This window comes from Typha latifolia, chromosome 14 (assembly GCF_019914945.1).
Source record: "Typha latifolia isolate L0001 chromosome 14, TyphaL0001v2, whole genome shotgun sequence".
NCBI lineage: Eukaryota > Viridiplantae > Streptophyta > Magnoliopsida > Poales > Typhaceae > Typha > Typha latifolia.
The window spans coordinates 59,487-74,247 of record NC_133099.1 but is presented as its reverse complement, the minus strand read 5'-3'; the positions used below and the strand labels follow the sequence as shown (position 1 = coordinate 74,247).

General features: G+C 39.1%; 1 protein-coding gene across 4 annotated transcripts; it reads right to left on the bottom strand.

Moving 5' to 3' along the window:
* Positions 1–1,564: 1,564 nt before the first annotated feature.
* On the bottom strand, positions 1,565–14,484 carry LOC140800944 (histone-lysine N-methyltransferase SUVR5). 4 transcript variants are annotated; one of them, XM_073155883.1, is made up of 13 exons: positions 14,165–14,484; positions 11,693–12,709; positions 10,969–11,271; positions 10,768–10,878; positions 7,533–7,643; positions 3,570–6,416; positions 3,234–3,395; positions 2,682–2,798; positions 2,516–2,619; positions 2,287–2,424; positions 2,125–2,212; positions 1,898–2,033; positions 1,565–1,798 (listed from the first exon to the last, which is right to left on the bottom strand). In XM_073155883.1, the coding sequence occupies exons 2-12, from the start codon at positions 12,647–12,649 to the stop codon at positions 1,926–1,928; spliced, it is 5,046 nt and encodes a 1,681-aa protein (XP_073011984.1). In that variant the 5' UTR covers positions 12,650–12,709; positions 14,165–14,484; the 3' UTR covers positions 1,565–1,798; positions 1,898–1,925. The 4 variants fall into 4 exon arrangements, with proteins under 4 accessions (XP_073011984.1, XP_073011983.1, XP_073011982.1 ...); XM_073155882.1 differs by having other exon boundaries at positions 1,565–2,033; positions 13,123–14,484; XM_073155881.1 differs by having other exon boundaries at positions 1,565–2,033.
* Positions 14,485–14,761: the final 277 nt, after the last annotated feature.

The following is a 14,761-nucleotide window of genomic DNA, read 5'->3' as shown; positions in this document are numbered from 1 at the left end:
ACTAAATCAGAATCGTCCATTTTCTATCAGATGGAGAGGTAATTAATTAGCAAGGTGCAACTTGATAGTTAGATTAGGTGCAGCTGGCTTCCGTTCTGCGTTATTAATTCCAGAGGATTGTGATTTAGTGATGGTGACGCACCACTGGTATACTGTCAGTATACATATAGATCTGAAAACAAAACAATTAATATACATAGATATATACCATCGGCTAACTCAAACAATTACCTGCTTGTTCCCAAGTACATATACTGTTTTATTGGGTATCTCTAAGAACCAGAGAAAGGGAAGCGCGCGGTGAAAGCAACAGCAACATATGGAATTAATTAATGTATGGGTCATTACATGTAACGCATGGCATGACGGTAATAATACTTAATAATAATAATAATCATCATAATCATCATCATCATCATAATCATAATAATAATAGTATGTAACTTTTATTCATCCTTATCTGTGCAGCTTGGAGGAGGAGTTTTATAGGTATGGCTACCTTTTAGCGTAATTAAGAGGGAATTGGTTAAGGAATCTAAATGAGATCTCATCTCTTATTATAAATTGTCGATCTAAAAATATGTATATTAACCAACAATTAACACGATGAAAGGATTATATATATATATATATATATATATATCAATGGAACGAGAATCATCTGGTGATAAATCACTACCTTGGTGGTGACGCTCCTTGATCGACAAAGGCGGCGGTTGGCAAAATGAATTTTCTCCTACCACAACAAATTGACAACATGTTGATGCCAAATGCATATCATGTTCGGCAACTTCCTTTTCGTGTTGGGTCGTACTCGGCCTAACGTCGTCCACTATCCCAAGTCAGCGCGAATACCGCCAAGGTAAACCATCTGGCACACACCTCCAATGCAAAGAAGCAGGAATGAAAGCTTAGCACTTTTAAACCAGTGACTTCTTTGGAATTCCAGCCAGAAGAAATGCCTTAAGAGGGGGTGGGAGAGTGACCAACTTATATTTTTAACTAAAATATTCTCTTACGACGGTTGCTTAATCCTCTAATCAGAAATTATTCACTCCTTTTGATCAACAGATTTAGAGTCTCTGTGTACTAATCTAAGATAGCATGCTGTATCTTAACATGCATTCAATTAGAGTGGATGTTGCAACACAGTATATCCACCTTTCCTGAAAAAAGCAAAAAAAAGTTCTACCTCATTACAGGGGAGTTATACTATTTTTCTTTTCACTATAATCTGATGAGAAATTTGAGAGCTATTTATCAGTGGTACTTTTTTAACAAAAAAAAAAGATTGTAATCATTTCCACATATACAATATCTACAAATACATCCAACCAAACGGGCATAAAATTGATATATACGAGTTTTGAGTACTAAAAAGCCTAGGTTGGTTAAGCAGAAGAATGCTCAAGCTCAAATTACTTGCCTTGGATTTTAGCATCATAACTTCAAGAAGAAAACAGAGAGAGTAAAACCAACACGACAATATTATGATCCTAGATCCAACATGCAATTAGTTATCCTGTTCCAGGCTATTCAATTATATACAGTGCCAACAACAATATAGGGCCACAACTCCATGAATATTTCATTGAGGATGCTTGATATTGGAAAAATAATCGAATGGAGAATGTTTTACAAGCAAAGCTTAGCTTAGCTAGCTATACAAGACTGCAGACTGCCAGAAACAATCAACTTATACGTAGAAAGAGTACAATAACTGAAACTAATGGGATGCTGCATTCGGCTAGTTTATAATCTGTCTTCACAAATTGAATGATGAGATTCTCTATTATCGCTGCATTTGCAAACTCCAAAGAATCAATTTCTCCGCTATCATGGGAGCAATAATTAGCAAAGCATGATAGCAATAATTAGCAAAGCCAAAACGGTGAACCTAAAAATTTAGGGAATGTCTGGAACATTCAGTATAGACGGCCTCGACAATTTGCTGCTCCACATAGGCAAGGATGTCCATCTCCGGGTAGTAGCTTGTATCGGTAGTCATAAGTCAGTTCTTCCCCCATCGCAATCTAACAATTCAATTGAGTTTCAGTAAGTCCAAAATATATAAATATCAAAACTTCGGTAGCATCACATAAGAACATAAGGAAAAGTTCATACATCCCGACTCGCATAGAAACCAATATGAGCAAGCTGGCAATCCATGCTCTCCACCAAAACTAGATAGTTCACAAGATTGGGCGAACAGCTGCCATCAAGAAATCACACTCCATGAGCAGCACGAAAGTAGTTCTGCTTCTATATGCATTCGAGCATTGTTACCTGTGGTTAATAAAACGTGACACATTCCCATATTTTGAAGCATCAAGCACGTAAGGGACAGTCCCTTCACTCAGACCTCTGGCACGATCAATATGAGCATCAATGTCATACAAATAGCTGCACTCGTTGTTGTCACGCCTGAAAATATTGAAGAAACTAAGCCTATTATCTCAAACATAAAGAAGTCATGAATAACCATGAGTTCATATGCATGGTCAGAATCAGAGACCTCTCTCTTCCTTTCCCCAACTCGTCATAATTCAAGACCTCCCCCACATACTCACACACAAAAGTGCCACGAGAGATGGCTTCTCCAGATCTAACAGCCCAATCCTGTAAAGGAAGACAAGATTACTCAAAGAACTCGATCTTTTTAAGGCTACATAGGAATTTACCTTCTTTATGGTTCTAAAGATTTCCAGCTTGACTTGAACCCCTTTCTGCAACACTCTGTTCTGGCAGGATGTATCACAATTGCATAAAGAGTTGCACTCATATACCAGATAGCCTTCCTGCATAGCCAAACAAAAAAACGAGAAAAAAAGTAGTAGGATACCAAAGCAGGTAAATAACTAAATATTAACTTAATACCTCTTCTATGAACAAATCAGAAATGTAACATACACAACATGATACATACTGGTCGACTAAATAGTATGTTTTGGTTCAGGTTATACTCAAAAGTACCATATTAGGTAAAGTTCTGGTGATGGTTTTGGAAGGCAGTCCGTGTAAACTGTGAAGGAAGCAAATATGGGCTAACAAGGTGCTAATCCTTCATTTGTTTAGTAGAACTAAATTCTAAACTAGAGTTTCAAGCTTTTTCTCTACGAGCAGCTTACCAGTGGGCACCATATGCTACACAACACAAAACAAAGATAATTTGGATATATAAAAGGTTCGTAACCTACAAAGAAGAGACCTTTGACAAAAAAAGACAAAATTACCTCCAATATAATTTGACCTCTGTCATCATATGCAAATCTTCCATGCATTGGTTTACCATAAATATCCTCAGCTTTTTCGTAGTCACTGTCAAAAAGGTATACATGATCACAGTTTTCAGGACAACACTGAGCATGCGAACAAGCACAGCCCAACTGTGAGTTCTGCAGAAACATAGTTGGAATGGTCATTTACATATTAACGTCAAACAGTGTTGTGCGATAAGCTATTGCACAGGAAAGGTAAATTATGATGGTGTCTACCATAAATGTTGCATTAACCCATAGCAACAATGCTCCATTAAATAACAAAAAGCAAAAGCCATTTCAGAGAGGTACCTTTGTATCAAGACTAAGAGAAGGCACCATCAACCGCTCAGTTACATAAGTAAAACCCTGCCAAGGCATAGAAATTGCCTGGCCTTGACTAGGGAGGACTTCATCGAAATGGATGTGAAGAGCATCCTTAACGTCATCATCAACTAAACAAGGAATTGGGATCCTTTCCCTGCCAAAGCTAATATCTTCACACAAAAGTACAGCTGCTCTCTTGGGCTTCCAATTAAAATGCTTGGAGTCAAGGACATAGTGGTATTCATCCATCTCCCACCTTGCATCATTGGGAGGATCCATTATTGGAGCAGGAAGTTCTAGAAGTCTATCAGAGAGAGGATCTAATGGAGCAACCAGTGGATTTGTCGGAGGTTTACATCCTTTGGGACAAACAAATCCCTCTTGATGCCAATCTATTTGAACATTCAGCTCACTACAAACTTTTGCTGCTTTCAAATAAAGGTTCTCAGGTAATACTCCATACTTGGCCTCCAATAAAGAATGAAGGCTTAACCTGCAGCAGGTAGCACGAGCAATAGACAGAATCTCAAGGTTACTGGGACGAGACTTTGATTTTTGGATCTTGGAAAACAAGGTCTGTGCAAGATCTGAGCAACAGGAATCCAAAAGCCAGCCAAGACCTGCCGTTTCAGATGCCAGATGTTGCGGTCTTGACCTCATAGATAACACCAAGTCAGAAGACCTAAAATGCTTCTGCATCACAAAGCTGTTCTGCTTCTTAAATCTAAATGAGGGTCGAAAACTTTTCTTAAATTTGGGGTAGCAATGTCTACTACGATTGAGCTGATAGTTCCCTCTCCTAGGTGGAAAGTGGCTCACAGAACCTGGTCTCATATGAGCAACTTGATGGTGACGGCCAAGATCTGGTAAAAGATCAAATCTCAATCCACAGAATCGACAGGTGAACTTCTGTGATCCATCATCCTTCTCAGAGATATGGTTACTATGGAAGGGCCTATTGATTGTCTCCACTATTGGTTGAAGAGCTTGATCCAGGGGATGTTGGGTACAGTCTGACAGCTTAAACTCTGCAGTATGGGACGAAAGAACATGCTGCCATAACTGCTCGGGACTCATGAAGTGGCTATTGCAAGACATACATCGGAAAATTGTCGAGTGCTGGAGGAATTGCACACCATGTCTCTCTTGCACATGACCCTCAAGAACTTTTCTGTTAGTAAATGAGTCCATGCAGACTGCACAAGCATATCCTCTGAACAGCCACCGAGCTTCCCTTTTGTGGACATCTGACCAATGTTGTCCAAGGTTCTGATAATCAGAGAATTCCTGAAAGCAGATTTTGCACTTTAATCCCCTAGCAAGGTCATTTTCCTTCTCCTTCACTACAAATGTTGACAATCCTTTGGCTTCCAAGGAGGGTGCTTGCTTAGACTTATCTGCGTCAAAGCCCCAAATCTGTATAAGTTTCTCTCTTTCGCTTGAAACCAACTTAATCAAGTATTCCCCCACGGCTGGATCTTTGGAGGCTTCTGCTAATATCCATCCCATGTTGTCAGCTTTAAGAAATGAATGCTGGCGTGAAAGGCTGCCTTTCATGAACCCATATAGGAGGTCACAAGCTTGATGCAAATTTATTTTCTCTTTCCTTGATGAACAACTTTGAAGAAGATTCAAAAATATATCTTTTGAAATAAGCCGACTCTTACCATTCCTGGCGCGTTTGAGGAATTTTGGAACATGCTTCTCACAATACAAAGTGTGACGCTTAGCATACTCTTGGCATTCATCGCCATCTTTTTGACGGTAATATCCAATGCAACGTGGCCAATCCAAGCTAATGCTTTTCACAGGAGTAGGTAATGCATTGTATAGCTCAGATTTACTCATTAGACAATTCCTTTCATCTAAAGTCTCTCCGACCACAATTTGAATCAAGTTCTCCTGCATTGGAGCCTCCATATTTCCAGCCAATCCGAAGTCTTTCCTATATATGGTGTTTAAGCTAGAAAAGTTCTCCAGGACTTTGTTCTCAGAATCTTCACTCTTGAGCAAACTCTCGGAGGTTCTACCTAAGCTATCAGTTTTAAACAAATCATGGTTTGTTTGAAGACGATGTTTCTTACAGAAAGAAGAGCCATACCTAGCTCGATGTTTACATTTTCTACCATGAGTAGTCAAACCTTCACACATTTGGGCTTCAGCAGGGAAATCTCTTTCCTCCTGAGAGAGCTTTTCAACAGAATGCATATTCAAATGCACACAACAAAAAATATCACCGTCATTTGCCCACCTTCCACATTGTCTTCCTTTAGCTTCTATGAAAGCAGCACATTGGCGGTATTTGTTACCTGACACAATTTGTGCATTATATGGAGTTGTCTTGACACTTCCTGATTCTGTATATTTCTGAATGAACCTGTTATCTTTCCCTTCATAAGTGACCTCATTCCATCGATCAGACAAACTGTGAGATTGGGGAGCCTCAGAAGGTCCAGGTAATACTTCAACTTTACAAGGTTCACATGTTGATGTAGATTCTAAATTTTCCTGGCAGTCAAAGTTACTGGAAATAGCATTTCTACTGTCATCCTGGGAGGAAGTCGTCCGGCATGACAAATCCCCTGTCTCTAAAACACAAGTTTCTGCTCTGCGGAAGTCGAGCTTTGGGCGCTTCCTACTAACATGTGGCACCACACTGGCAGCACTATCACAATTACTCTGCTCTACGCCACCGCTAGCAATTGGATGTGATGTATGGAACCACTTCATGACTTCTTGCTTCCATGTTTTCCATTCAGGACCTAACTCAGGCTGCACAGGTTCATTCCACAGCTCCTCGACCTTCTTCCAAAGGACAGATTGCATGAGTTCCTGGTTGAAACACAAGAAAAAGGATCAAGCAAGAGGAAGACTAAGGCCTACATACTCTAAGAAGAAAAAAAAATTAATATGATGGACATGGCTGCCAATTTAACAAGACCATTGAAAAAGCAAAACTAAAAACCAAGTTGAATAAGAATAAAAATAACTCTAGCTTGTGAGCCACCAAAATTGTCATCTGTCAATCAAACAATGCTTTCCAACAGCCTAGTAACTTTATTCAATATTTTGATCACCGCCCACTTTCTTAGGAGACAAAGCAGATACATTTTTGCGCTAAAGTGGGGGAAAAAACCAACAAATACTAGAATCAATCCTAAATACACTATTGAAAGATAGTAAGAAAAAAATAAGCAGTAAAGTAGACACTCAAATCATTTATCTAGAGTCTAGACTACAGATCTCTTACGCACATGATGAATGATCAAAAGTGGTTAATGCATCCCAAATCTGACTACTTATATTATCATACGTTTGGTTCCACATTTCCACTATCTTGTATTGCCATATCAGAAATACAAAAAATCTGTTCTTTTAACTGTTTAATATCTAGACAATTTCAAGAGCACTAAAATATACAAGCTTTAGAACAAAACCCTACAGCTACAATGCTACACTAGTAATTACATGTAGATCAAATGAAGATAAGTTTACACTAATAAATGTACACACTAATCTGCTCCACACACTACTATTATGATGCTAGTTCTTAGAGACAGAAGAGTGGACAAAATAGTAGAAAATAATGCCACATTATGCATAAAGAAACTTGATCAAAATTAAACCACTTTAGACTAGCTTCCAAAAGTGTCTTCTTATGATTATCAAATTTCAGAAAATAATAATAAATTTGAGCACGCATAGTTAAACATGACTGAAAGTGGTCAATCTAAAAAGGTAATCAACATTTGCTAGAAATGATCTCTCGTAAATCAACATGAACTACTATTATAAGAAGCATGGCGTGACCCAACCAAGATGATCTACCAAAATTATAGCAATCAATGGAAATAATATTCAACTTATATGAATAAAATGATGTGAATTATAGCTCTCACATAATGAAATACAAAATTACAAATGACAGAGGAAATAAGAACTTCATACCTCAGTAAGTATTTCTATGGACTCAGCATTTTGTGTATTTTCACACCTTTGTACCCATAAATTGAAAGAAGCTTGCAACCAATGACCATCTATATACCCAGGAAGTATCATCTGCATGGCAAACACATCAATGAAAATGAACGACAATCATGACTACAAGCCTTGAGCTAATAATAATAATCCAAGTGGATCAAACCAAGGATGGCCGTGCTGACCGGCACGGGGCGTGCCAGTCGGCACTTGCCGTGCCGGCGGAGTACAGGCACGTGGCACGAGGGGTGCCGCACGGCACCCCTCCTAATAGCTTCGCCACGACCTCGTCGTCGAGCTCATTGTCGCTGTCGTCGTCACCGCTCGCGGACGTCGTCGCCGCTCCCGGTCGCCGTCGCCGGATCCACAACTTAAGTTTTTAACCGATAAACCCCTCTCTCTCTCTCTCTCTCGATCTCTTTCTTCCCCTCCCTCAGCTAGGGCACCCGACGCGAACTCGGGCGAGCGGCGACGGCCAAGGTGGTACATTTTTCTCTCCTTTTCTTACGACACGACCGGCAAGTGCCGCGGCACGTGCCGTGCCATGCCGTGCCGGCCGGCGGTTGGCACGGCCATCGTTGCATCAAACGTAACCCATAAGAGCAACAAGTGAAAAATACTAAAGAAATAAATGTTTCCCTCAACCTCTGTTTCAGGTTTGCACAACCATTAATTCACTTGCCAGTTCTAATAATGTGCAGTATAGTTGTGAGCCTGCGAACATCTTGCCAATGTAATAGGTAGACTGTTCATATGTCAATTTCCAGAATCTCCTTGATGAAAGGGTACACAGAATGTCAAGAGCAGCTTTTGTTTTTTCAATACATTAATAGGTATAGCTTTTACCTTCCAAGAAACATCCAAAAATTTCAAGGTACAGCTACCACCGCATGTGAGAAATTTCAAAATTTTGATAATGCCATCTATATACTGAATTATAACAAATTCTAGAGCACTGGATTTCTGAAACTGGACAAGCAACCGAAATATTACAAATTGTAGAGCACTCGGGATTTTTGACAATGGAAAGGCAAGGCATGTCAAAACAGACTGATACTCTAGTCAGCAATAATTCTAAAAGATTGCGATGAAGCATACTATGTCACTTTAGTTGTAGATAGGGATAATTAGACTTTGACCCCTAAATTATAGGTGATTCACTTTCACTCTCTTATCTTATTTTCTCATACAATTTGACCCCTTTAACTATCTAAAAATCATTAGACCCCCAAACCAATATTAACAAAAATTGACAAATAACTAATATGCCACTAGAATGTTTACATGCAATGGGATTAGTAATGGTCGTAGAGTATTTGTTATTCTTAGTGTTTAAAAGAATATATTTGAAAGAAAAAAGAAGAGAACAACGGGTTGAAGAACAAAGAAAGGATTAGGATTTAGGGTTTATATCACAGGCGAAAAGGGCCCTAATTATAAGTGTTGACAGTGGTGGTGGTGGTAGGATTTATAGCTACGGGTGAGATGAATTAGAGGGGTTGGTGATGAGGGTGAGATTTATATTTAGGATTCGGATTTGCGAGAAAGAGGAGTAGATCTAGAGGGATTGGTGACGATGATTATGGTGGTGAGATTTATACCTAGGGTTGGAATTGAGAGAAACATGAGGAAAAAAAAGGAAAAGAGGAAAAGAAAAGGTTGAAATTGAGGGCATTCTGATCAATAATGATTGTGAGGCTATGAAGCATGAATACGGATATGGAATAAAGGGATACAGATGTGGGGATATGACAAATTCTTAAAAGTAGAATATGAATATGGTATGGATATGCTAATAAATAATATATTTTCAATCTGTTATCAACCAATATATCATATGGTAAAAAATAATTATATCTTAGAAATGATAAGATAAAAAGGAAGAAAAGCTACAGATTTAGTATCTAATACTTTAGAATAATATTGTAATAAAAATGATATGAAACTCAAAATATTAGTATAATATTGAAACTTAATTCAACTATTAATCTACAATTAATTTGGATCTTTAAATGACTTTTAAGTTATATGTTTAATTCATTATCAAATAAACAAAGTCTTAAAGTATCACAAATGATTGGATAATTGTATATACGTATAAAGTCTATAGATTATATCAATTATTAGCCAAAATAAAGGATTGGATAATGAAGAAATGTATTGGAACAAGGGATGGACGTGACTAGCCGTGCTTCACTCTTCGACCTAGTTGTCGTCGCCCGTCGTTCGCTGCTGGAGATAAAGGCATCGTCGGCGTCCCACGTGGGGATGCCCTAGCCCCAGCCCCAGTCCGAGGAGGAAGAAGACCTTGGGTGGGCAGGGGCAGGTGAATAAAGAGTTAAGTTGCGGATCCAGATCCAAATCCCCAACTTAACTTAGATTTGGATCCGCAACTTAACTCTTTATTCACCCAATCTAGATCTGCAACTTAACTCAAATCCGAATCCGCAACTTAACTCTTTATTGACCCACCCCAACCCGCCTAAGGTCTTCTTCTCCTCGGGCTGAGGCTGGGGCTAGGACATTCCTGCATGGGACGCGACGATGCCTTTATCGACGGAGCTCTTCGACACAATGGGCAACGACGACGAGCTGATCGCCGCTAGGAGGGTTGCCATGAGGTACCCCTCGTGCCATGCCCCGTGCTGGTCGGCACAACCATCATTGATTGGAACTATATACAACTGTATCAGAGCCATATTGAAGTCATATCAGCGTCGTATCATAATCGTATATGATACTTATCGGGTTGTATCAATGTCGTATCGAGGTCTGATATGTATCGGACATCGATATGGAGGGGTAAACCAAGTGTCACGTGCTTCGTAGTTGTTAGGTGCCAGACATGTGACATATTTCTATTAAAAACCTTAATGAATGACCTATTAAATAGTTGAGAGAGCAAGTTGTAGAGAAAAAAAGATATTATCTTGTAAATCACCTATAGTTGAGGGGGTCAAAATGTAATTAAGCCTTGTAAATATTACCAAAAATCACCTATACCTAAGGGGTTCAAGGTGTAACTAACCCTTGTAAATATTACCCCAAACATACCAATGCAATCATGGTGACCAACATAAGAAAGTGAAAGGCATAGCAATTGAAAGCAAAATAATATTGTTGCCAATAGCAACCATAAGAACAAAATAGTATCACACATCTTGAAAGAAAGCTTGCTAAAGTGCTACAAGATTCTCACTCTTACCTTTTGAAGTTTTATAAGCATCTTTCCAAGATCAATATAACCACTGCATCGAGAAGCTTCCAAAGCAAATTCTTTCCAAGTTGTGGCCTTCCGTGCATCCTCCATTACAGCCTGTTGCAAAAATTAATTCCACATAAGTAAAACACCTTGCAAGGATGACTATGACAATGGCAAAAATTGTATAGGTAAGTAACACCCAACCTTTGTATGCAGCAGATCACTGAAATTAAGCATTGCAATAGCAAGCTTTTGCATAACATAATGTCGAGGAACAGTCAAATCTTTAACTAGTTTTCTCCATTTACGGTGGGTCCCATTAGCTAGTGGCACTGGTAACTCCTCAATTGGACGAACAAGTAGCATATCCACCCAATAATATGTTCTATTACGAGGGAAAAAAACTATCGTGTATCTCTTTCTCTCATGTGTAGGTTTTGCTTTTAAAGTTGATGAAGGACAATCAGCTCTAGGACACTGAATTCCAGTTTGCCACTTCCCTCTCCACTACTCTCAAGGGAGAAATAAAAAGTGTCAGAATAGAATATAGCTGAAAGAAATTTTACTACTTCTCTAAAGAAATGGAAACAAAATGAATATACTCTATAATGAATAACACATATACCTCTAAAACTAACAAATGCAAGGCATAAATAAAGAGATTACAGCATCGACCACAGAATCATGTTTCAGTGCAAATGAATCTAACCCAGATAAATAATATATAGACAAAATCGTGCCAGCACTCATCACACAATTAGCCGACAACCAGTCATAATCATTTGTTCCACCGAATAAAGATAAAAATCCAACAGATGTAGTCACCATGCCCAATAGGAAAGAAAATAACAGTTAACAAGATGCTTCAATAGCACAATAATCATGGTAGCAAACAAGATATTCTAGAGATTTCAGCGTCAAAACATACCTTTACCCAGAGTGCTACAGCATGATCTTGTTCAGAATTTTCTCCTTCCAGAACACATAATTCTCTCCCTTGATTCCTACCAGGCACTGTGCTATCTATCTTTTGAAAAGCCATGTATGAGCTATTACAAGATGAAAGAATTTTATTGTCCTTCCCTTGTATATAAAATTTGTCCTGTTCAATATCATTCCTGCGCGCGAAGTCTGGTAATTCATGAAATGTGGAAGATTGGTCATGATTCTGTCCGTGAGAATCTGAAGTATCAGTCTGAGTGGAAACTTCATCATCTTGCACATCTACAATGTCTCTGCCTTCATTTGTTTCTTCCCTTGAGAATGTGTTTAGAGCCGGTAAGGCACTGTCAATCGACTTGCATGAGCCATTGACTGTTTTAACTCCTTTTTCCTGTTGATAGAAGCCACCTCTTTTGCCAGACTGTGAATCAGATGGGCAGTGTGGCTCTGTCTTAAGACACATGATTTCCTCATTGTACTTTACCTCTTCACAAAAAGTAGTTTCCTCATCCAAGGTACCATTGAATACCTTGGATCCATCAGAATCAATATCTCCCATAAGAGTGTTTCCCTCATGTTCACTCCTTACTTGTTCATCCTGTTTCACCTGTTGAAAGTACTCGTTATTTGAAGGAGGAATCTTGAAAACATGAACTCCATCTAGTATCTTGTGTATACGTTCTTGAGGGGAGCTGGAAAGCTCTCGTAAGTTGTCATCATTTCCACCATTTAATTGATAACCATTAGGTTCTTGTTGAGAAAAATCAACCTCTATTAAGGTTTGTTTTCTATCACATAAGGAATCTGACAATTTATCTGTTGCCTTTGCACATGGACAATCCACTCGTAGCAATGATGGATCTTCCAGCATGTCTTCTGTTGGCTTTGCTCCTGGACTTTCTTCCCCCACATAGAGAGCTTCTGAGATCGAGAGCAGTGACATGATCTCTTATTGACTTGAATGCCATAAAACATCAAAATAACCATATATCTGGCTTCCAATCTGTTCAAAGACAAGCACAGCAATCACTTGTTAAAATATATCTCCTACAATCACAGAGTCATGCTAGGGAAGTCAAATTAGTTCTTGCCAAGTGCATGAACGGAAAGCCCAGAGGAGGTCGTAGGTAAAAATATTTTGAATTGCCTCAATAACCAAAATATAGTCATGCTTCCTTAGTTGCGCGTCTACCTTAATTGATTTAGTATAAGAACAGCAGAGGCAATCTTGGATGGAGTATTTGAATTTCGAATTTAGGCATTATCTTTTTTCCCTTTTTCACTTGGATGTTGACAGTACACAAGAGTAAAAGAACAAGTGGCGGATCGACTCATCAAGTTCCAATTGAAATAGGATCTACGCAAGGAAAAGCACTTGTCATACAGTTCATTGTCATTGGTTACTACAGAACTCACTTGGGTGCAATATCTTCTTAAAGACCTTGGTGCCCTTCTTTCTACGCCATCCAAATGGAGCGCTCCATTAGAAGCCTCATCGAAGGTTGCAGGACATTTGCAGGTCAGTCAAGTAAGCAAGCACAACCAAGTTCTATCGGGTTAAGGGAGGCACTTCCAAGAAGCTATATCTCTATTCTGGACAGCTCGCCGTGACCTTATCTTGGGTTCTCAATACTTCCTCGCTGCATCGACCATATTACTGCTTCAGGCTAAGTCAGTATTTGGGTTACCAACCTGACTCTAACAGTAGCCAAGTTGAATTGCAAAGCGGCTAGGTAAATAAGGTAAAATGAGAAACATTATGTGCGGGAATTTGGATTCCACAGTGCTCTCTTGTGGTAAAACTTGATCATCGATACAGTTGGATGACTTTAGAGGGTGGACAACATAATTTGAAATGTGACTGAATACAAAAGATTTTCTTTGATGATTCTGTATATCGGTTAAGGATCTACAATGCGTACAAAATTACTTTTCTTAAAATATATTCATTACAAATTAGGTTAGTGAACAGAGTGAATAACTTTTGTCCCTATGCGTCACAAAATCGCAAATTGATCGTTCATCAACTTCTACTGTAGATCAGAACAAAGTCGGCAGCCTCAAATCTTAACTTGGGTTCAGATATGTTATACGATGATATAGTATCATTCGCCAATAACACTGAATACGAACAACTCCTCCCATCTGCCATGAATCCAATCATGTGTATGATTATAACATCTATCTAAACAGAAAATGGTGTTATCTACCATTATCTTAATTGAAGAAAGATTAAGCCATATACCCGTGGCGAACGAGATGAATTCGTTTATATATCTGTCCCCAAATTCCATAAAGGTCATATTATACATTGGTGAAATATGAGTAGTAAACCGAGAAAAGTATATCTCCTCTACTTCTATGCCCTAAGAACAAAGTATCATATGTTGCATCTACTTCTATGCCCTATATAATATGTTTGAGGAGGAGGAGGAGGAGGAGGAGGAGGAGCACCCACCGGAGCCAGATCTAGGGAAAAGGTCGTGATCCCTTCTCTTGCACTCTTGCAGTGATGAGATGAGGAAACCCTAGGGTCGTTCACCGTCCTCGAGAAAGTCGAATAGCCAAAAGATGGAGTGGATCAGGCTGCCGTCCGCCGTCGGCGAGGAGTTGGACGTCACGGTGAGGACGAAAGGGAAGGGAATCGATTGGGCCTCGAAGAAGGGGCGTGGAAAGGGTTTGGGTCGTGAATCGGGCTTGTTATTTTTTTATTTTTATTTCTTTTTACCTTTTACTTTTCTTTCTCGGACAGAAGAGAGCAGCAGCCTGTGCCTGTGCAGGAGTACGGGACCGCGCACCGATTAGTCGATTACCCGAGTAGCCGAGTGCGGGCTGCGATTCGACGACGGGTATCTTCAACAACCCGATGGAAAGGACATGGATTAATAAAACTCGTAAAAATAAACTAATGGGCCCTGAAGGAGGCTTTTATACTTTAATTCAATATCACTTTACTCATGTATTATAGAAAACGTACAAATAATTTTTTATATTTTTGAAAAACTATAAATAAACTTATATATTAGCTTCGGTGAGTTAAAACTCATATGTCAAA